The sequence below is a fragment of the Dipodomys ordii genome, unplaced genomic scaffold, assembly GCF_000151885.1.
Source record: "Dipodomys ordii isolate 6190 unplaced genomic scaffold, Dord_2.0 Scaffold62, whole genome shotgun sequence".
NCBI lineage: Eukaryota > Metazoa > Chordata > Mammalia > Rodentia > Heteromyidae > Dipodomys > Dipodomys ordii.
In genome coordinates, this window is record NW_012267278.1 from 7,807,597 (window position 1) to 7,831,949 (window position 24,353).

The 24,353-nt window shown below is 32.7% G+C and overlaps 1 protein-coding gene across 1 annotated transcript in view; it reads left to right on the forward strand.

Moving 5' to 3' along the window:
• Ascc3 (activating signal cointegrator 1 complex subunit 3) overlaps positions 1–24,353 on the forward strand; it is a 233,091-nt gene that overhangs the window by 22,493 nt on the left and 186,245 nt on the right. The window contains exons 5-8 of the mRNA XM_013022420.1: positions 7,574–7,694; positions 10,327–10,534; positions 11,506–11,647; positions 12,246–12,371. Coding sequence (XP_012877874.1) covers positions 7,574–7,694; positions 10,327–10,534; positions 11,506–11,647; positions 12,246–12,371 — 597 coding nt within the window. The remainder of the gene's footprint in view (positions 1–7,573; positions 7,695–10,326; positions 10,535–11,505; positions 11,648–12,245; positions 12,372–24,353) is intronic.

Genomic DNA, 24,353 nt, shown 5'->3' on the forward strand with positions numbered 1-24,353 from the left:
ACTTTGGTTCTGTCTTAATACTTAGGTTCCATATATGCGTGAAGGTTGTATTTAACATTGTGATTTCTGATGTATTAATATATCTGTATGACAGAAACTAAATTTAAAGTTTTCAAAAGACAAATGGGGTCTTTTGGTATGTTCAGAGAACTTTAGTACAAAATTAGTCAGTGATCTTTCCTGATCAAATTGTATTTGAAATAGTATGTCCTATTGTGGATTCTATTTTATTTATTTAGCGTGTGTGTGTGAGTGTGTGTGTGTGTGTGTGTGAGAGAGAGAGAGAGAGAGAGAGAGAGAATGTGTGTTTGCTGGTCGTGGGGCTTGAAAGTGTCTGAGCTTTGTCCCTGATCTCAAGACTAGTATTCTACCACTTGAACCACAGCTCTTCCTATGGCTTTTTGGTGGTTAATTGGACTGGGTTTGAACAGCCATCCTCAGATTTCAGACTCTTGAGGATCTAGGTTTGCAGGCAAGAGCCACTGGTACTTGGCTTGTGGATTCTATTTTTAAGAGTTTCTTTTTAAAAGAAACCTGGGTGAAGAATTGTTTGAAACCAAGTTGTATTAGTGTACAGTTTATCTGTAAAAATACTTATCTGTAAGATGTACATAATATGTTGCTTGGCATTATTTTCAAATATTTGAAGGCTTCTAGAAAACCTATTAAGAACATCTTCTGTATTAGCAGAGGGTGCACACATTGTAATAGATGAAAGCTCTAGTGAGACTGTTTAGGTTCAGTGTAAGGAAAAGTTTTTGTCAGTAAGCACTCACTAGCAATGGTATGAATTGTCTTCTATGATGCTGTTGGCCAAAATGTGCTGGATGTTTGTCACCCAGGAAAAGGTAACAGCAATATTGAGCACTTATTGTCAAACCTGTGTTAACAAATGAGAAAGCTGTGAATTTAAGAAGGATCCTTTGAACAGATGAGAGAGCTGTGAATTTAAGAAAGGTTCTTCAAATGTAGATCTAGCTCCAATTACGCTCTTACCGATTTTGTTATTCTTCCCTGGAATGCCAATAATGCTTCCTGTGGGTAAGAGCTTTGTTTAGATGATCTATAACATTCTTTTCAAACTAAGCTTATTTAGATAAACCCATTCTTACATGTAGGGATGGTGTATGTAAAATGACTATAAGAAAGGTCCATCTGATTCTCAAATATAGCAGAATTGAATGAAGCCATACTTAGGCAGAGAGACTACTGCAGAAGCTATACTCTAACTGAGGATTGAAGTTTTCATTGTAGCAGATTTCAAATCTAATTGTGCTTTTTGCAACACAGTATGCAATATCATTTACTTTCACCACTGCACAGTAATAATTTATGGACACTCATGAATATATGTAGTCACATATTAGAAGCAGGAACACCTCTTTGGAAGAAATACTGATAATTAATATGTGTTCATGTGTTTATTAGATTATTAATTTTCTTTAACTTATTATGATTACATTTAATGATAATATCTGCATTAGTATTTTGTATATATAACAAAGGCTAAATGAATATTTTCTATATGAAACTATATGCTTTATATGTGAAATACTTAGTACCTTGTATTAGTCATGTAGCATAAGACCAGGTTTATGTTTTGTTTGGGAATTAATCTGCATATTTTTTGCTTTAGAATCTAAGAAACTTTTAGTCTGTTGCATTTTCTTTTAATCCATTAAGTTAATGGAAAATTTAACAATAATGAAAAAATATAATAACTGAAAACCTTTTCCTATTCTAAAAATACTTTAACAGATAAAATAATAACAGTATTCACCAGGTATAGGTGTAATGGTACGGTATTCTCAGCACTCAGTAGGTGAAAACAAGAAATTTGTGATTTTAGAGGCTGGTCTGGTCTACTGTGGAGAGGGTGTAAGTGTCCCAAAGCAAAAACAAAATTCAAACAGGCTAACAAACCAAACCAAAAAGACAGTACCCATCATCCCATTCTCTTGTGTTTTCCTTGAGTTTTATGTCTTTTATAGCCAGAATAGTAAATCTTGCCTTTTCATTGTTAGAGAGTGGTCTTCTTACATTTTTTGGTGATTTAAACTCTTTAGTAGAGCACTTGTTAGTAGTCTCTTTCTGTGCTCAAAGCCTAACCCCTCTCTCCCTCTTAAAAAAATAAAAATTGGTAGTTTCAGAAACTTAGAGCAGTGATCCAGACAGCTGTACACTTGCAAAGTCACTCTTGCATGCCAAATTAGTTTGTAGTGGGGATCTTAAATGATAACCACACCTGCTCTCAGTGAAAATGGTAAATGTTGTAGAAAGCATAATTTGGGGATTAAAAAAAATTAATAGCAGCTGATCCCAGAACTCCTGTTCCAGAACTCTTGGGAGTCTTGTTATTCACAGCAAAACAACTTTTCTTGTCCTTTTGCTAGGACCTATGTGTGTTATTTTTAAGAAATAATGTGGTCTTTTTGCTGTGATCCTATATTTAGGGTGCGTGAGAAGTTATATTACAAATATAACTATTCCATAGATTATTTATGTTATTTATTTATAAGTTATATTGCAAATACAATTTTTGGCCAAAACTTTCTGACTGAAATATAACTAAAAATTTCCCTCTGAACATGAATTTAATTCTTGAATCTGAACTTAAATCAAGTAACGTTGAGTGACCAAAAATATATGTAAGAGCATATCTGCCATGATTATTTTCCAAGGGAAGGAATGGCCTTATTTAAGAATTAACATTCTTTAAGAGTTAATAAAGCTTAAAGAATAGTTCACATTCTTTGTAGAGAATACTTCCTATTACAATGTTCGGAGGCTTTTTCTTTTTTCTTTTTTTTTTGAGGAGGGTGGTGAAAAGGGAAAACAATTATGTGGCAATCTAGGCAATTAACAAGTAGCAATAACTAGCTGTAGGCATAAAACAAATAATAAATAATATAAAAATATAATAAATATATAATAAAATAACTCAGTTATTATAATGTTATTGAAAATTTCCAGTTTCTAATAAAGAAATTACAAGACCTGACAAAAAGCAAGAGAGTTTTATTCATACTATGAGGAAGTAAAAGCAAGTAATAGAAACAATCTGTGAAGTGACCAGCTATCAAATTTAATAGAAAGTAGGCATTCTAAATAGATTCAAAAAATGAAAGTAAGTCATGATTAAAGAAGACAAATTTAAATCAAATAGGGAAGGAATAAGTATAAGTGAAACAAAAATTCATTTACTTGGCAAAAGAATTAGGGAATTATAGAGATGAGTCAAAGAATGGAAAGAAAAGCAATACAGGCATATGCAAGAAGGAGAGAGAGGAGCACAAGTGTATGAGAAGCTTGAATCTTCTCAAATTTATTGGAAAATACCAACCCACATATCCAAAAAATTCAATAAACTCGTGACTAGTGGTGAACAAGTATTATAAACACATATCCACAAACAAGTGCATCATAGTAAAAATAGGTTAAAAAACAAATATCGAGAGCAGCACAAAGAATTATCACTTAACAGAAAATCCTCAAAAAATCTAACCAATGATGTTTCAGCAGAAGTAATGAAGATCAGAGATGGTGGGACAGCATATTCAAAGTGTCCCCCAGGCATAGTGGTATAGGCATGTAATCACAGCAATGAGGAGCCTAAGACAGTAGGATTACAAGTTCAGTAGGATTACATAGTGAATTCAAGGTCAGCCTCATATACAGAGAGACATTATCACACAGGAAAGCCAAAAACAAAGGCACAACAAGAAAATAGCAAAACATCCTACAACCAGCAAGCTATTTTTATTAGCATATACTAATTGTATAAAGGTCCTTCATTATGATATTAACTGCATGCAAATAATGTACTTTAATTTGCCCCTATCAGTATTACCTTTTTTGATTATTCCTCTTTTATAATAGCTTTTGGTGGATTTTATTATGCTGTTTTCATACATTTATATAATTTATTTCTGTAACAGTCACAACTCCCATCACCTCCTTTCTCCCTTCCCTACCTGCTGGTTATTTTAAAAATAGAATCTTACTTCCTGTTTTTATTATGCAGGAACTGTGATCCAACCATTTTATACTTGTAGTTCCTGTTAAGACAGGTACAGTCCACTGTGTCCATCTTCCCTCTCTTGAGGTGGAATTTTTTAAACTTTTCTGCCTAACGTGGCCTGAAACTGCGCTCAAAAAGTGTTATTCATTTATCAACATCAAGAGTGGCCTCATCAGAATAAGTCTTTTAATATTAGGAAATGGTCAAATTTACTTCAGTGAATACAAGTTTTATAAAATCTAATTTTCTCTTGAAAGAATTGGAGAGAAGTACTTGTACTTGTTTCCTTAGTAAAGTGGTCATTTTTTTTATAATAAGTATGCCAGATAGAATAGCCCATTTGTCTTGAGTCATTAGCTCAAATCAAAATACAATAGAATCAAAATACTAAAATAAAAAATATAGAAAGATCTTACTGGCACTTTGAGACACCATCACCAATCAGTGTGTGACAAAACTATTTGTATACATGTATTTCTTTATTACACAGACTATTAAAAAGCACATACTCATGATATAAAACTTAAACTAATAATTTTTTATCTTCATTGAAGTACATTCTTAAATAAAACTGACTTTTTGTTGTTTGTAACTATTCCTGCATGATAGTTTGAAAACACTAGGCTACTGTGTGAAGGCATCTACCATAGCTTTTAAGTCATCTATGCAAATGTCAGCACAATGAAAAAGGCAGGTAACAACGAAGTCTTGACCTTACTGTACCCACTCATTGAGTCTTAAGACCTTTTGGAATCCAAATACCATTATTTTTGTTTAATTGTTCTTGAAACTTTCATAGAGAAAGGAAGGGAAAACATTGTGTTTTTCTTTTATGCATCCATTGTCTTTGCTGGTAAGCCTTTTTTTTTTTTTGCCACATATCTCTATTGGGGGTTTGGGTGATGATGGTAGATGTCATGTTATATTTTCATTTTAATATTTATTTTTCTTTTGGTTTTGTGCTGGAGATGGAAACTCACAGCACAATTTCTTTCCTTCCTTCCTTCCATTCCTTCTTTCTCTCTTTCTTTGTTTTTTCCTTCCTTCCTTCCTTCCTTTCTTTCCATCCATCCTTCTTTCTTTCTTTCTTTCTTTCTTTCTTTCTTTCTTTCTTTCTGTCTTTCTTTCTTTCTTTCTTTCTATCCTTCTTTCTCTCTCTTTCTCCCTCCCTCCTTCCCCCTCTCTCTTTTCTCTCTCTCTCTCTTTCTTTCTTTCTCTTTTCTTTCTTTCTTACTTTTCGTGTAGCCTGAACTCTGGGCCTGGGCGCTGTCCCTCAGCTCTCCAGCTGTAGGCTAGCGTTCTACCCACTTGATCCACAGTGCCACTTCCGGCTTTTTCTGCTTATGTGGTGCTGAGGAATTGAACCCAGGGCCTCATGCATGCAAGGCAAGCACTCTACTACTGACACACATTCTCAGCCCCGTGATTTCTTTTTGTAAAAAATGTTTAACCTTTGTTGATACCTTTTATATTTCTGAAATTAAAATCTTTTATGGGGGAGTATTTGTTTTAGTATTTTGTGATAAGGTCTTCTCTGTAGCCCAGGTTGGCCTCCATTTGTTGATCCCTCTCACAGATGTGTACTACCATGCTTATCTACTATATTTTTTTATGGACCATGTATTTATGTTCATTTCATTCCACAACAATTTTCTATAAATATTCCATAAGTCTTTGCATGGTACATTAGAAAGTTCTTCATGTTTGGATTCAGGTACATTTTATTTCAAAACTCCACTCTGCTAATAGCTTTATAACAAGGGAAATTTATATAAATTTATTAATATTTCTTTTTGAAAAATCTAAAACTATGAATAGTATCTTGCTGTAGTTTTAAAAAATCAGCAGGATTAGAGTGAATTAGGCAGGTTCTTTACCATTTGAGCCATACCTTATGTCTTTCTACATTACATTTTTAAATACAGCCTCACATTTTACCCAGGTCGGTCTGGACCACATTGTCCTATTTATGCTTCTTGAGCAGCTGGATAATCAGTGCTCACTAGTGTGTTTAGTTTTTATTGGGTAAAGTGGGATCTCATGAATTTTTTATCTGGGCTGGCCTTGAACTAAAGTATTTTCACTTTTTAACTGCTGAGTAGCTAGGGTTACAGGTGTGAATAACTGTAACCAGCTAATAGTAGTACTTTATTTTTAAAATATTAGGAGGATTTGCTGGATGGAATTAGTGAGTTTTATATTGCATGCCATATTATATTACAAATGTTTAATATTTATTGCTTATAGAATTGATATGCATAGGAATAATTGAGATAATTTTTTATTTTATTGTCTTTTTGTATATAGAACGTTAACAACAGTAAAAAGAAAATACTGTACATTTTATGTCTCCTATATAATTCAACATAATTTTTTTTTTTGGGTCCGGTTGTGGGGCCTGAACTCTGGGCCTGGGCACTGTCCCTCAGCTCTTCAGCTCAAAGCTAGCGCTCTACCACTTGAGCCACAGCGCCACTTCGGGCATTTTTCTTTTTACTTATGTGGTGCTGAGGAATCGAACCCAGGGCCTTGAGCATGCAAGGCAAGTGCTCTACCACTGAGCCACCTTCCCAGCCCATCAACATAATTTTTTTGTCTTTTGATTTTATTTGTGTGTTCTCTGGTAACAGATTTGCTTAATTTAATATCTTCACATTGCACAATTATACTATTTACAATTCTGAAAAGGAAGAAAAAATGTATATTTCCTGATCACATAGGGGGAAATTTAAAGGCTCCCTAGGACAATTATATTATGCAGTTAGGTAATTGAAAGATTATGAATCATAACATTTTAACATAACATTGAAACTTTTTAATTTTTGTTAGCTACAGCTTAGAAAAATAAGATATACATGAGAAATTTTTAAATGGTTATATAAAACATTTAAAGCAATATATATATATATATATATATATATATATATATTTTGCCAGTCCTGTCATGGAACTTGAACTCAGGACCTGGACATTGTCCCTGAGCTGCTTTTGCTTAAAGCTAGTGTTCTACCACTTGAGCCACTTCTGGCTTTTTCTGTGTATGTGATACTAAGGGATTCATGCATGCTAGGCAAGCACTCTGCCACTAAGCCACATTCCCAAATATATTTTTGATTCTAGACCTAATAAGCATTTAAAATACATGTAAGAATTGGGCATACAGTTATGATTCATTAAAGCATTCTAACAGTTCTTAAAATGAAAATGATAGCAGTTTCATATAGAAAGCTCTTAGGAAAAGTATACAGACTCTGCGTTGGAAAAAAGTTATAGAATTATGTGTGCTTATACCAAGAGAAACCACATGAAAGAATTTACCTTGTAATTTCAATATCTGTATCTAATTATAATTATTTTAAAAAGTATGATCTTTAATTACATGATTTCAGGTAATTTTCATAATGCTGAAAATTCTTTAGCAATGTGAAGATTTAATTTACTTTTTAAAATTACTATGTTCCTTAATCTTTAAGTACTTAGATTGAATAATATGTTAATAACTTGAAAACATTAATTTTTAATTAACAATATTGTGTTTATTTCTCTGTAAAGCTATTTCAATTGCTGGGACCTGAAGGACTTGAGCTTATTGAGAAGCTTCTTCAGAATAGAATTACAATTGTTGATAGATTCCTTAATTCTTCAAATGATCATAAGTTTCAACTTCTTCAGGGTAAGAAATTATGGAGAAATAATTCTAAATTAAAAACAAGATTAATTCATTTAACAAGTCTTTTTATTATTCTTATGTTTTCTATATTCTTTGATCCATTTAATTGGTACCATTTTGCTAAGTAGATTTTAGATATTTTGTTAAACAAATGTAACTGTCAAACAAGAGGATATAACATTATTGGGGTAGTACTTTTAAAAAATAATATTTTAAAGCTGGGTGCTGGTGGCTCATGCCTGTAATCCTAGCTACTCAGGAGGCTGAGATCTAATGATCGTGATTCAAAGCCGGCAGGAAAGATGGTGAGACTTTCATCTCCAATTAACCACCAGAAGACCAGAAGTGGCTCTGTGGCTCAAGTGGTTGAGTGCTATCCTTGAGCGGAAGAGCTCAGGTAAAGTGCCCAGGCCCAGAGTTCAAGCCCCACAACCAACAAGAAAAAATAAAATTATAATGTATAGTACATATATAATATATATAGACAGTACATAAAATAAATAGTAGAAAGACTTTTTTGGGGAGAGGAAAGTGTTTGTAAACAAGTATATCTATCTTGACAAAGTGCTTTTTTCCCATCTTTTTAAAATTTTTTTGGTCGGTCATGGGACTTGAACTCTGAGCTTGGGCACTGTCCCTGCACTCTTCAGCTCAAGGCAAGCACTCTACCGCTTGAGCCACAACACCACTTCCGGTTTTCTAGTAGTTTATTGGAGATAAGAGTCTCACAGACTTTCCTGCCCGGGCTGGCTTTGAATCTCGATCCTCAGAACTCAGACTCCTGAGTAGCTAGGATTACATGCGTGAGCCACTGGCACCTGGCTTTATCTTTGTATTGTGAACACTTTGAAACCTGTTATATAAGATCTAAGAATAATACAAGGATCCTTTCTATATGCTTCATATAGATTCACTACTTTTTAACATTTTCCTCCTACTGTTTCTTTCTCTTAAATATGTGTGTACAGACACACACACACACACACACACACATATGCATCTACATGTAAAATTTTTGCTCAAGTTGTAGGCATTCTGATAATTCACTAATACATCTAACAACAACAATCTTCTATTTAACTGTAATGCAACTATCATAGCCAAAGAAGACCTGGATTGTCACATATGACATATACTTTTTAAATATTAAAGTTAATTAAGAAGCCAAACTTCTTTTTTTAAATTTTTTATTGTCTTTAAATGGCTCTACAAAGAAGTTCCCATTCTACAAAACAGTATATGAATACAAAGTGTCTGTTAACATTGTCACCCATCTTCTTTTAAAAAAATAAACCTGCCGTATTATGATGCAATGATGTTACACTAAGGTTATCAGTCAACTGCAACAAAGTCAAAGGGCTTAGGAATAATATTTAATATCAGCCTCTGCCAGAAGAAAAGAAATGAGTTATGGTCCTGAAATGTAGATTTGGAAAATTTTCTTTCTTTAATCAGCCTCCTAAATATTACTATGGAGATATTTATTGATCCTAACATGAAAAAGTTCTAATTTATTACATAAAGTTAATGGGAAGTCCAACTTCACATCTTTTATGGAAGTTTTAGATGAGTTAGTTGTCTTCCTGCTCATTATGTTTTATTATGTTTATGTCATAAATTCTGTCAGGATTATGTCTGAGAAACATCACAGTGTTTAATAAAAATCATATTAAATTTAAATTCAAAAATATATTTTAAACACTAGTGTGTCCTGAAATGCTCAATTGCTTTTACTATTTTTACTCAATGATGTATAGTCATTTTTCTACTATTTAGAAAATTTGCAGTATTTGCATATTTTTAATACTTTCTGAGAAATGTAATCAAGAATAACAGCTAGTATATTTAAAATGTTTTGTAGTAATGTTTTCAACGGATATCTCTTGAAAAATTGTTTCTCTTAAAATTTTTTGAGTCGTAAGGAAATACTGAAGAAGAGTCTTTAAACTTCGTCACTGTTTGTTCCCTTTGTATTTTGATGGAGTTGTAGGTTTAATGGTACGTCAGAATTCTCCCACATGATCACTTTTTTTTAAAGTTAGTTGGAAAGTTATTAACCATATCCTATCATTTTCTTCTTTAAAATCACAGTCTTACAGAACAATCATTCCTTTACATTTAGTACTTTCTGCAATCCTGATACATGTGTTAATAGCAGTGAATATTGAATTTGTGGGAAGGAAATACTGACTTTTCTTAAGCTACCATGTTATATATTGTGGTTGTAGTACCTGCTCATAAAATATGTAATAGGAGCCAGTGGCATTCACCTGTAATCCTAGCTATTCTTGAAGCTGAAATCTGAAGATGGTGGTTCAAAGCCAGCCCAGGTTAGAAAGTCCATGAAGCTCTTATCTCTAATGAATTACTCACAAAAAGCTGAAGAAGAGCTGTGGTAGAGTATTAGCCTTGAGCAAAAATGCTCAAAGGATAGCACTGAGGCCTGAGTTCATGCCCCCAAACGGGCACCAAAAAAAAAAAATATATATATATATATAGATAGATATAAAATGTGAACTATTAGCGCATGTGCATTGTGCTGTTTTATGTTTTAGTAGATAAGAAAACGTTTTTCATGAAGATTAAATTGTGTCTGGGATTATAATTCATTCTATTTATTACATTTGCTTTGTAGACAATTGCAAAAAATTTTTAGGAGAGAACACTAAACCTAACTATGGTTGTCAAGTCACTATTCAATCTGAACAAGAAAAGCAGTTAATGAAACAGTATCGCCGTGAGGAGAAAAGAATTGCCAGAAGAGAGAAAAAGGCTGGAGAAGATGGAGAAGTTTCTGGAGAAGGACTTTTGTCTTTTGATCCCAAGGAATTGCGGATACACAGGTAACGAAATTTGGAAATTGAAAATGTACTTCTTGTAATTGCTACTTTTACACGTCATTTTTTAATTTGGTTTTAGCAATTCTCACAGACGTGTTTTCTTATAAGGATAGAATTTTGTTGTATGAAAAGCTGTTTTTCTGGGATAGAAAACAATCATCTAATTAATTAAAATATTGCATGTGTATAAATAATTTAGATATTAGACATAAGCTAATTTTAGATGCTGTACACACACCATTTAGTTAGATAATATAAAGTTTATAAAGCCAATGAAAACTTTTATTTTCTTTCTTAGATTAATTTCTTTCTTTTTTAAATCTATGTTACTGTTTAAACTGAAAGGTAAGAAAGTGATATAAATAGATCCTTTCACTAAAATGATCATTTTACTTGATTCTTTAATTATTGAAACATTAATAAAACACTCATATCCTCTTAAACATCTTTGGATTATAACAAAATGAAATTATAAAGAATACTAAGCCAGGGTTGGGAAGGTGGCTCAGTGGTAGAGCGCTTGCCTTGCATGCCTGAGTCCCTGGGTTCTATTCCTCAGCACCACATAAGCAAAAAGAAAAAAGCTGGAAGTGGCACCATGGATCAAGTGGTAGAGTGCTAGCCTTGAGTTGAAGAGCTGAGGGACAGCACCCAGGCCCAGAGTTCAGGCCTCACGACCGACCAAAAAAAAAAAAAAAAACACTAAGCCAAAGTTGTTAAAGCTTGTCTAAATATAGTATCTAAATGTGCTGAATCCTATTTGTTTACCTCTCAATATTCTGAATGATACCTTTTTATTTTATTTTATTTTTTATATTATATATATATTTTTATATTATATATTTATATATATATTTTATATTATAATTTCCTTTTTATTTGGGAAGAATATCTGAAATAATTATACTAATTTAATAAATGCTTTTCTTTCTAAAATAAAAATGTGAAATTTGGCCTGTTATTTGTGTTTACAGAGAGCAGGCACTTCTGAATGCCAGGAGTGTTCCGATTCTGAGTAGGCAGAGAGATACGGATATTGAAAAACTGCGTTATCCCCATGTTTATGATTCCCAGGCAGAAGCCAGGAAAACGTCAGCATTCATTGCTGGTGCAAAGGTTTGTCATTGGTGTATAATTACTGCTTACAGGTCAGAATAGGTCTTCTCTGAAAAATTACGGTGTCCCTGGTTTTTTAATATAGTGCATATAGTTCTAGTTGTCTCTTTGCCATTTTAAATTGAATTTAAATTGTATTTAAAATGGTATGGAAAATAAAATACTGCAGTATAGCTTAAGTAGTACGTATTCTGACACACTTGTTAATTTCTCTTTATTGTGACAATTTGTAGTTTTGGATTTTATCTATTGTATCACAATTCTGCTCAACTTTATACTATGTATTACACATTTTCCTAGTTATGTGAGTACATTTACCTTTAGACAAACCATGGAATTAATGTATATTTTAAGATTTACAGCATCCCATGGCATGTATATCACATGAGATACTTATACATGAATGGCTTGCATGGGTGTTTTAAGTCTGCTTATTTTTATTTAATTCTTTTTGTTTTCCTTAAGATAAATTTATTTGCTAGTGCTATATCATAAAGCCAGTACTATTCTCAGTCTTTGTCGCTGTCTTTATGCAAAATTATTCACCAGAGCAGTTTGGATTTTTATTAGTACTGGTGTTTGTTTTTCATGGTTGTAGATGATTTTACCAGAAGGAATCCAAAGAGAGAATAACAAGCTTTATGAAGAAGTACGAATTCCCTACAGTGAACCTATGCCAATTGGCTTTGAGGAAAAGCCAGTTTACATCCAAGACTTAGATGAGGTGAGCAGCTTTTTGTACAGTTGATATTTTTGTAGCATGCTATGTATTATAAATGGATTTGTGTTGAAAAATTATTTTTAAAAGTAGTTGACTGATTGTACAAAGAATGAAGTTTAAGCTATTGGTTACAAAAAGGTACTTTGCTGGAGTTTGAATTTTTACAAAATATATTCCTTCATACATCTAACATTTGTGTTTTTGCATATGTGTTTCTACTTTAATTTTATCACTTAATCCTTTTTAAATATATTTGTCTTATTTTTAAAATGTACTCTTGCACTTCTACTTAAAAATAAAGATTTTTTTTTTGTCAGTCATGGGGCTTGAACTCTGGGCCTGAACGCTGTCCCTCAGCTCTTCAGGTCAAGGCTAGTGCTCTGCCATTGAGCCACTGTGCCACTTCTGGTTTTCTGAGTGGTTTATTGGAGATAAGAGTCTCACGAACTGCCCAGGCTGGCTTTGACCTGCGATCCTCAGATCTCAGCCTCCTGAGTAGCTAGGATTACAGGCATAAATTACTGGTGCCCAGCAAAAATTAAGAATTTTAAGCCAGGAACTGGTGGCTCACACCTAGCTACTCAGGTGGCTGAAAACTAAGGTTCACTATTTGAAACCAGTCTGGGCTGGAAAGTCCATGAGACTCTTCTCTCCAATTAACCACCAGAAAACCAGAAGTGGAGCTGTGCCTGAAAGTGATAGAGAGCGACTAACCTTGAGCTTTGAAAAATCTCAGGAACATGGGCCTTGACTTCAAGCCCTGTGACTGACCAAAAAAAAAAAAAGAAAAATCAAAATTAAGAATTTTTAATTGTAACCCCTCTGTATAGTATTTTCACAATAATAAAAAAGTCATACCTCCAAAAAAAACTTTTAAATTCTAAAATGATGTACAATATGTTGTCCAATGGATTTTGTACTTTCTTAGGGAAGGAATAATTTTTTAAAATGTTAGATGAGTTTCTATAATTGTTTTTAAGTTGCTCATTTGGAAGTTATGGCAATCAGAGACAAAACAAAAAAAAAATTATTGCCATTTCTAACTAGATTACAGAGTAAAGTTACCTATTTGTTCAAACGTTGTCATTTATTTTCCTTGAGTTTTCTTTTTTTGTATGAATGAGTGTGTGGTTCTCACTTGGCTTTTTTCACTCCTGGCTGGTATTCTATCACTTGACCCATGCCTTCTATCCTGGCTTTTTAATGATTAACTGGAGATAATTGTCTCTCAAATTTGTCTGCCTGGGTTGGCTTTGAACTGCAATTCTCAGTCCTCAGCCCCCTGAGTAACTAGAATTATAGGCATGAACTAACTACCTGTACCCAGCTTTTCCCTGCTTTTATCTTCTTTCTCTGCTGTTTTTATTTCCTTTCCTTTTCTTAGCCAACTCCCTTTATATTTCTCTGATTCACTTTATTTCCTGAGTTCTACTAAAGACTTTTTTCTGTATAACCAGGGAGAAGTATATTCTAGCTGTTTCAGCAGCTATTTCTTCCTCCTCTGATCCCCAAAATAAGAGTTTTTCTTTAAGTTCTGTCAGGAAAAAAATCCAAACCAAAACAAAACAAAAAACTGTGATGAAGTTGGATTTACCTGACTTAGGTTATCAGGGATTTCTGAACCAGTTCCTTTTCCCTGTGATAAAAGTGTGGGATTCTTACTAATCACAATGTATCCCCATTGTTACTTGTTCCCATGAGCCACTGAGAGACAAAGAAGAGTTTCCCAGAAAGAAAAGAAGGTACTGTTATTACCTATAAAACGAAGATGAGAATGATGTTATTGTTAAATACACTGACTTCTGTGAGCTTGTAGCAGTGTTGGACTACTAATGTTGAATATTTCGCAGCAGTACACTGTATAATGCATTGGGTACAAAATTGGTAGTATAGATCTGGCATATATAAATATATAAATATACATATATATTATATGTTGCCTTTCCATGTACAATCTTTGAGGTTAATTTGTATTATAAAAACTTGGTTCCTGTCAGGATGGCTATCATTTTTCATGTTAAAGTATTATGTAAAGTATCACTATATGAAACTACAAGAACATGTAATTCAAAGTACCTGTTGATTTTAATGCATTCGATCTTACATATGAAAAGAATTGTTGATACTATATTTTCTTTTGGACTTAATGGATGTTTAACATATACAAAATGATTTTCCAAATAGCTTTCCTACCAAGTTATAAATAAGAGATGTTAGTCATTTTCAGTTCCCAGCAATTGTTTAAATTATATAAAGAGTAATGTTTACTTGTTTTGAAAGGAAGCTATATAGTTCAAAGTATAAAATATCTACGTCTTTTTTGAAAGTAAATGCCATCTATTGTCCTTCCTCAAAATAAGAATTAGTCTAGTGTGTCCCAAATTTTTCCAGGATGGCAGTACTGCAATGTCCATTGGGAACACTTGTAAACAGCTAACTAGGAAAAGGGCACCAGCTGCTCTGACAAATTCTCACTAAGCTGCAGAGAGGGTTTTGACTAACATCTGCTTAGCTAGCAGTAAAGTAATAGTACAAAATAACTTTCTTTACAACCTGCACTTTATTGATTTTATAGCAGGAAATTACAACAGAGAAGGTTAAAAGCTTAAAGATATATTAAGCTGTCCTAGAATGATAATTTTAGAACATAAGTGAATTCAGAACTCTGAATTTAACTCCAGGGAATTTCACATTGGTTTTGAAGTTATTTATCCCAATATATATCTTCCAGTATATCTGTTGTGGTTACATAGGCATACTACAATAAGCAGAAATATTCAAGATGCTTTGTTGCTATATATTTCCTTATCATTGAACTCTGGAAATGTTTGTGGATTGGTAATCAGGCATCAGTAGTCATTTTATAAGCTCAGGATTGATGCAAGACAATGTACTAAGAGGTGTGGAGGTTTATGACTGTAATCCTTCCCTTAAGGAACTTGCTGTCCAGTTGGGACTGATGTTAAATTCTAAGCTTTACCATTTATACATTTCTTAAGGTGGATCATGTTACATAAAATGCCTCTTGGATTTACTTTCCTCTTTGGACATTTTGGTGTTTATATGAATTACCATATAGAAATATAATTAATAGCGGGCTGGGAATATGGCTTAGTGGTAGAGTGCTTGCCTAGCATGCATGAAGTCCTGGGTTTGATTCCTCAGTAACATATAAACAGGAAATGCTGGAAGTGTTGCTGTGGCTCAAGTGGTAGAGTGCTAGCTCTGAGCAAAAAGAAGCTTGGGAATAGTGCAGTGCCCAGTAAATTTCCTGCCCAAAGAGTTCTTATGAAAACTGTTCCTGTAGGGGCTGGGAAGGTAGCTCAGTGGTAGAGTGCTTGTCTTGAATGCATGAGGCCCTGTGTTCAATTCCTCAGCACCACATAAGTAGAAAAAGCTGGAAGTGGCACTGTTGCTCAAGTGGTAGAGCGAGGGACAGAGCCCGGGCCCTGAGTTCAGGCCCCACGACCGACAAAAAAAAAACAAAAACATAAAGAAGCAGCAACAAAAAAAAAAAAACTGTTTCTTCAGTTACTTTTTCCACATTGGTAGATGGGTTTTGCTGTTTAATCTGGCCATACTTTAAATCTTTCTGCAAGGAATCACTGAGGAATAGAATTAATTTGGTATACATTAAAATATTTAAGTTAAATATTTAAGTTAGAAAGCAAAGACAAAGCTAAGGAGCTCCTATTTATTTACCTAGTCGTATTCTTTTTATTAGGTACCTTTTATTACATTAATCTACTTATATAAACTGAATATAAGTGGTTTAGTGAGGACAGGTTTAAATTTAATTAATGGTACACATTAACCAAGTAAACAAAAATTGCTTTGTTTTATATTCTCAGCTAGTTTTGAGTTGTACAAAAAGAAGTATACTATGTAAATTTGTAAAATTTGGAATATATGAAGGAGTCATTTTTAAAGGATTGTAATGAACTCTTAAGCCATCATACAATATCATGTTTTATTACATAACTTTTATGATTTCTTCTTTTTAATGTTTTGTCTTCACATTTCTATTAGCCCAAGAAATAAGCATATCATTTTTTCTTACTAAATCTGACCCTTCTTTTTTGTTCTTGGTGGCACTGGAGTTTGAATGCAGGGCCTCATGTTTAGCTTTCGCTCTTCTACTTGAGCCATATCCATAGCCTTGTTTTTTTTAACTAGAGTTTGAGAATTTATTCTGTATTCGTATTTATTATGTGCCTCTGTTCACAGTAAATGGGCATATACAACTATCTCTTCTATATTGTTTCATACATCTTTGGAAATGTGCCCAAATGTAGTATGGTGGAATCAAGGTAGGTGTATTTTCATGTTTTTGAGGTATTTCTCTTTTGATTTCCATAGTGGTTGTACTAGCTTACATCATCACCACAGTGTTTTTACTGGATATCACCTATTCTTTTGTTGTTGTTTATTTGCTTCAGGGTTGCCAATCTGACTGGGGAGAAAGGGAATATTAATTGTAATTTTTATTTGCATTTTCACTTTAGCAAGATACAGTCAATACATTTGTTTCCATATTAATTTTTCTGAGAACTAGCTGTTCATTTGCTAATTTGATAAGATTACTTGTTCTTTTGCCATTTGTTTTTTGACTTTTTATCCGTATATTAATCTTTTATTCACTAAATAGTTGGTAAAGAATTTCTCCTATACTGTTGTCTCTTGACTCTTGTAATTGTTTCTTTTGATTAACAATTTGTAGTACTCAAATGGATGAGCATTTTTTTTACCATTTTGAGAATTCTTTATATACTTTGAATATAGTCTGTATTCACATTTGTAGTTTTTCCTCCCACCAGTGACTTAATTTTCATTTCACAATACACATCTTTAGCAGAAGTCCATTTCATAAACTTTAAAATTTTGATTCTTCTTTTTTGTCATATATAAGAAAGTTTTGCCTTGTACATGATCATTACCATTTTCTCTAACATTGTTCTCAGCCTTCTGAGTAGCTAGCATTACAGGTGTGAGCCACCAGTGCCCAGAAATATGTAGAATTGTTAATGGAATATTTTGCAGATATTTTCATTGCAATTTAGATGAATGTGGTTAGACTACCAAATTGTATCTTTCTGTGATTTTCTGGTGCTTGTAATGTTCCGCATATTTTTGTACTTATTTTATTAACTTTATACATGTTTACTTAAATCTGTGTTTTCTTTTGTTATTTATACTTTTTCAATTCTGTTTTCAGTTATTCCTTGCAGATATAAAGAAGGTATGAGTTGCTTGTCAGAAGTAAGTTCTATAAGAAGTAGTCTTATGTAACATACAATAACCATGGGGTGACAACCTTTTCCTTATTCTGTTGGTATCAAACAAACCATAGATCTTACCTTACTCAAAGGGAAGGAGTTAAAGGTCATGAAGCAGGAGGCAGGATTTGGGATAATTTGTGGTCACCTTAGGGTTTGCTTACCACTCAAATATTTGGTCATTTGTAGTTCTAAACCATAAGTAGCTAGTGTTTAAATATGATGTAAGATAAATGATTTTATTTCTATATAGACAGTCAGCAGTATTTCTTGATTCTTTTGTTTTTGTGTGTGTGTTGGTGGGGGGTGGGAGGATGGCGGCAATCCTGGGGTTTGAAATCAGGGCTTGGGCACTGAATCAGTCTTCTTAACATGACTTGTAGTTAATCTTGGTCAGTTTTACACCTCATATGTATATATAAATTTTAGAATAACTTTGTAATTTCCACAGAAAATCTAATTCTTTTTTATTAAAGGTGGATTGAATATTCTGAATTAGTGTGGGAAAAATTTAACTTATGCTATCAAGTTAGCTATTATGAAGAATGTTTCATTTATCTGGGTATTACAAAATATTTTCATAAGCTTGCAGTTTCTGAATAAGTATTTTATGTTTTTTTCTGTTAGGATTTTCTGAAGTATATATAGTTTACTGAGCCTAGATTTTAAATTGTAGGTTTGGCTTTTAGCTGGTTTATAAACATACTTTCGATATATCAATCTTATATCAAGCTGCTTTGCTAAACTTAATCTTATTACTGCTGGTGAGTTTGATATTAGGGTCTTTTGTATTTTCTGATTATATAGCCATATCACCTATGAATTATAACCGTTGTGTTTTCTACTCTTCTCCTGCTTTTTTTCCTCCCAGTACTAAAGTTTGAACAGGTTTGAACTCAAGTTCTCACACTTGTTTAAACAGACAGGCACTCTACCACTCTGCCAATTTCTTTGTTGCATTGACTATTTTCAAGACTGGGTCTTGCTTTATCTCAGGCCAGCATAGAATATGATCTTCCTGTTTGTATTCCCTTTTGTCACTAAGCTAGGTGTATGTCCAACCATTTATTGAGATGGAATATTATGAACTTTATGTCTGACCTAACCTTGAATTTCAATCCTCTGAACTCTACCTCTGAAGTAGGTAGGATTATGTGCTTGAGCCATCATGCCCAGTATATTTTCTGTCTATTAATTATCACATATTTTATTTTTTCTCATTTATATTGACCAAGACCTTCAGGATGTTCACAAGTCATTTTGTTTATGCTATTATTCTATCATAGATGGGTTGATGTACAGGGTTCTATGTCAGGATATATTTTGATGCTTTTTACTTTCCTTTTCTGTATAAATGTATAATACATACATTTTGATATTTCCCTCTGGTTGAAATTTGTATCTTAAAACTTACATTTCTCTTTTGTTTTCACTAGTGGAAATAGTTCATTGTCTTTGACAGTTCTATTGAAGATTCTTTAATAGTGAAATATTTCTGCTGAGGAAATACCTGTTTAAAATTATGCTTTTGCTTTAGTTAATTATTTTTGGAAAACAAAGTATTTTGGAAAACTGATATATTATAATGTTTTAAATTAATGAACCATTTCATCGCCCAACATCTGTAACATTTTATATTTTATAGATTTGACCATATTGATGCCAAATTCTTTGCCATTTTTGAAGGTTTTGAACAAGCTAGTAAATGCAAATTAAAGGTTAAAACCAAAGCAAAACCAATTATTATCACAAATACCAGCCAAGAAACCAAAAATGACATTTCCATGTGGCTCTAAACAAAACTTGACAGAGACTCTTTTGCTTACATTTCATTGTCATTATTAGAAGCAACAGCTGTTTATCAGAAGTTTAGATTCCACAATTTGGGCCAACCAGGTTGTTTTTAATACAAATAATTTTAACTACAACACTTTAATGTCATCCTAAAGGTAGATATCTCTCTCTCTCTCTTGCTCTCTCTCTCTCTTTCTCTTACACACATACACACACACACACACACACACACTCACACACACACGAGTACATCTCTCTTAGGAAAAAAATTTAACTGCCTAGAAAATACCTAGATTGTTTTTCTTCAAGTTTATTTCTTCTATTAGACTGAGTTTACCAGATAATCCTGATACTGTGAAGCTATCCCTCATTCATGATCATTCTAATAGAAAAAAAAAGCAAAAAAACCCAGTCAATCAAACTGTTGTTTACTCTATCTTCTGAATGTTGAATATCACTTTTGGCACAGCCCTTACGTGAAGATATTTCAGAGTAACATCTGACATGTTAAATTGTTACTAAGAATGTACTGATGGAAAAGCTAAGAAAAATTATCCATGGAGATTGTTTTGATTGGGAGCCACACACAGTTTTATTTGACTTTTTAAAAAATCTGTTTTTGGTTTCATTTCCTTTTGTCTTGTTTGTTCATTTATCTATCTTTGGCAATTTGGGGTGGGGCACAGAAATGGTGGAACAAAGAGTTTACATTTAAATGCAGTAATGTTATTTGTTAGACCCTATGTTGAAAATGAACTGTATAACTTTGGGTCTGAATGGGAGAGAAAAACTGGGAAAGTGGTGGGAGAAGGGGTGACATTTTTCAAAAAGAAATTTACTCTTTCTCTGACTCACATAATCATAACCTCTTTGTACATCAACACTTTACAATAACAATAAATAAATTAAAAATATTAAAACAAATAGTATATGAAAAAATTCTCCCCTTGAGACCTCTGATTTCATTCATCTGAAACTGTTCTTCCCCTGGAAATATTGAAGTCATCTTTAGTCTTTGAAAATGAGCTTAATCTTTCCAAATCTCATTATAATTTAAGTTCTTGTTGAGGGTTTTTCATGTAATACTTTTTCCCCTTTTGGATTTTATTTTTCAAGCACTGAAATAGCTGTCCTATTTATTATTGTATCACCTGGGACCAGAGTTTATTGAAAAGGCCTTTATTTATTTAGCTAGACTTTTTTTGTTTTACTATGCTTCTTCAATAGACTGTTTCTATATGAAGAATTTTGAGAAATTGACATAGGTTAGGTGTATTGAGTATTTTGTTAGTATTTTAAATATGATAATTCAGTTAAGCACATAAAAGTTTATGATAAATGCATTGCAATTTCTAATAGTTTTAGCAGAAATTTCTTATTGCTTCCTTTATATGTTGTAAAATTCGGCACAGTTCAGAAAATAATTTCATGTTTGTAAAATTTTATCTTTTCACTGTTTTCAAAGGTTTGATAATAGATTAATCTCATGAGATATTTTGCTGCTGTTTTAATTTTCTCTACCCAGATTATCTGGTTCAAAATGAATTATTGTTATGAAAAATTAAAAACACATAGTTTTTTAGTTAAGAGGAAATGACAGTGTCCCTGCACAGTCATTCATGGCCAATTAATAAAGTGCAGTTCTTTTGCAATGTATTTCAGGAGACAGAGCAAATGAGAAAGATAGTATCAGTCAATACATTTTGCATCTTCGCTGGCTGCATATACTTACTTCTCTATCGATTCCAAAGCAAATCACACTAAGAATTACTTCTTTTAAAAATACTGGGGGGTACTGAATATTCTGAAGCAGAACAGGCAGTGTGCTGCCCTCACACAAGAAATGTCTCAAAACAAGCTGTGAGCTGAAGCTGGAAAAATTAACTCCAGACCAAAGGCATCAGAAAGAAAGAAATACTCAAGAGATGAGATCTGCTGCATCAGATGTCATCTGATGGACCTTGGCAGAGAGGAATGCTTGCTCTGTTAGGTTCTGCTTGCACTTAACTGTTCAGGCCCCACTACTATGTAGCGATATGGCATACTGTGATGTTTAAAACTTTTTCACAGTACTCATTTTAAACTGTTTTAATAAAAGACTTACATTCCACAAAAATAAGTAAGTATAAATAAATATACAGGTTTATACTGTAATGGACAAGAGAGTGATCCAGGTACTTTATAGTATTAAAAATTAGATATTTATATCTAAAAGAAATTAATGTTGAATATAATAAGAAAATAAAAATAGGTCTTTTTTACACTTTATTTGCTTTTATAGTTAATGTAAATTTTTTTTAAATTTTTGTCAGTTGGACTTGAACTCCATGCTTGAATGCCATCCTTGAGCTTTTTTCTCAAGGCTAGCATTCTACCAGTTTGAGCTCCAGCACCATTTCCAATTTTCTGATAGTTAATTAGAGATAATAGTCTCATGGACTTTCCTGCCCAGGTTGCTTCAGACTATGATACTCAGATCTCAGCCTCCTGAGTAGCTAGGGTTACATGCATGAGCCACCAGGGACTGGCTATAATAAATCTTGTTATCTAAGCAGAAAGCCATTTTGTGGGACTGATTACTAAGTGCTTATTACAGTTTTTGCAATATCTATAATGTAACATCTTTACTTAGAAAATAAACTTAAAATTCCTTTATTCCAGTTTTAATAAAATAGTTTGGTATATTGGGAGACTTTTTTGTTATTGATTCAATTTTTCTATTGGTATTGAGTTCCTCAAATTTTTCTTTTTAAAATATCGTCCAGATTCAGTTTTGATAGAACACGTTTCTTATAAATTTTCTAATTTATTATAATGCAAGTTTTCAAAATTATCCCTTAATGTTCTACTGTATTTTGGTTGTATCTCTGTAATATTCCCTTTGACTCACTTTGGTTAAGTTAATCTTTTCTTCGCCTTCTTTTGCTTATTTTGGCTAAGTTAGGGTTTGGCACCCTAAATATAATGGTCCATCAGTTTGTTTTCAAGCTCTTATACTATTTCTTGATCTTATCTATTAATGAGAGAGGCTTTCCACTGAAAATTTTAAGTTCATCAATTTTCATTTCCAAAGTATTTTCTTCTTTTTCATAATTTCTCTTTTATTAAAGATTTCCATTGGCATAAGTGATTATTAAAAGGAGTTTCACTGTGATATTTACAGCATGTGTATCTTATATGTTGGTTAAATTCACGCTTTGTTTCCTCTTTTTAAATAATTTTGTTTCATTTTTATATATAGATATAATATACTAACAATCTTTTCTCTTTACTGAATTTGTCATTCATATATTGCATTGTCTTTTTTTTACTTTTTAAATCTTTTATTTTCCTTTTTGCATTATATTCATTTGTGTATCTATTATTTTGGAATTTATTAAAGTTTTTTAAAAACAGTTCTTTTTAACTGTTTTATTCATCAGTTCATCCACTTCAAAATCGTTTATTATAGGTTAGGGACCTTTGTAGTGGTCATGTTACTTTGTGGGTTTTTTTCATATATAGTTCTTATGCTTCTGTGTTGAGATTAATACACTTTTTGATATAGACGACTCTACTTCTTAAGCTAGATGTTTATTTATTTGCTTATTTTAGAAAATAATCTTTTCTTGAAGATGTTCCCTGGACTGTTTATAAATGGGTTTAGAAGTAGTGTACTTGGTGGGCTCTCTGGCTGAGGTTGGTGGATTTGGGTACAAAACATACTATGTCAGAGTCCAATGGCCTTCTCTCTTTAGTGTTTGCAAGAGATAATTTACACAAGTTTACTATGAATGTAGAAGGGTAGTGCCCTCTGGTTTAGCACAGTGTTTTAAAGCAAACATAGTCTGCTAAGAAAATTAGTTTAACTATATTCAGTAATGTATTTCTTATAAGCTAGAAGAATATTAAATATATAGAAGCAATGATTGTTAACTGCATTAAACATTAGTAAATGTATAGAAAATTTAAAAACAATTATAATTACTATATAATTTTTAAAATAGAATTTTGATATAGTTACCTTTGTCTTATTTGTTTGTTTATGCCAGTACTGGAGTTTGAACTCAGGTCCTCTTGCTTGACATTTAAGCCAAATATCCACTTCCTTTTTTCTTCATCTTTAAGCTTTTTGTTTCTTTAATTTAGTCAAATAAGAGAAATTCCTTTTGGCTAGACTTGGTGACACACCAAGAATCCAGCAATGAGAAAGCAGAGGCAGACGGTTTTAAGTTCAATGCTAGTTAAACTCCATAGTGAACCTTATCTTAGAAAAACAAGGGGCTAAGAGATATAACTCAGTGGTTGTGAACTTGCTTGTCATAATCAAGCCCATCGTTTTGATACTCAGCACAGGCCAAAAAAGAAAAAAAAAAAACCTTTCGTCTTAATTTATTTCATCTTAATTATCTCATCTTGCAATAACTTACAAATGCAATTTCAAGGTTACTGAGCCCTCTAGTGATCTTTTCAAATACTGCTTTTGAGTTTCAGTTGGGATCTTAGCACAGTATTTACAGTTTTAATAACAAATTTATTGGTGAATTTCTTTCCACTCATTTTCCTAAATTCAACATTTAAAAAAAAAGTAATTTTAAGGGCAGTGATACAGAACATGGGCTGAAGTAAGTTATAAACTTTTGTAGCATTTAAAGATATATTCAGCCAGGTGCTGGTGGCACACGCCTGTAATCCTAACTACTCAGGAGGCTGAGATCTGAGGATCACAGTTCAAAGTCAGCCCTGGCAGGAAAGTCCGTGAGACTCTTACCTCCAATAAACCACTAGAAAACCCTTGAAAACAAAAACATAATTTTTCTTATTGGAAGTAAAATATACCTCAAAATCCCATTTGCCATTGGAGTGTGTGTGTGTGTGTGTGTGTGTGTGTCATGGGGCCTGAACTCTGGGTCTGGGCGCTGTTCCTCAGCTCTTC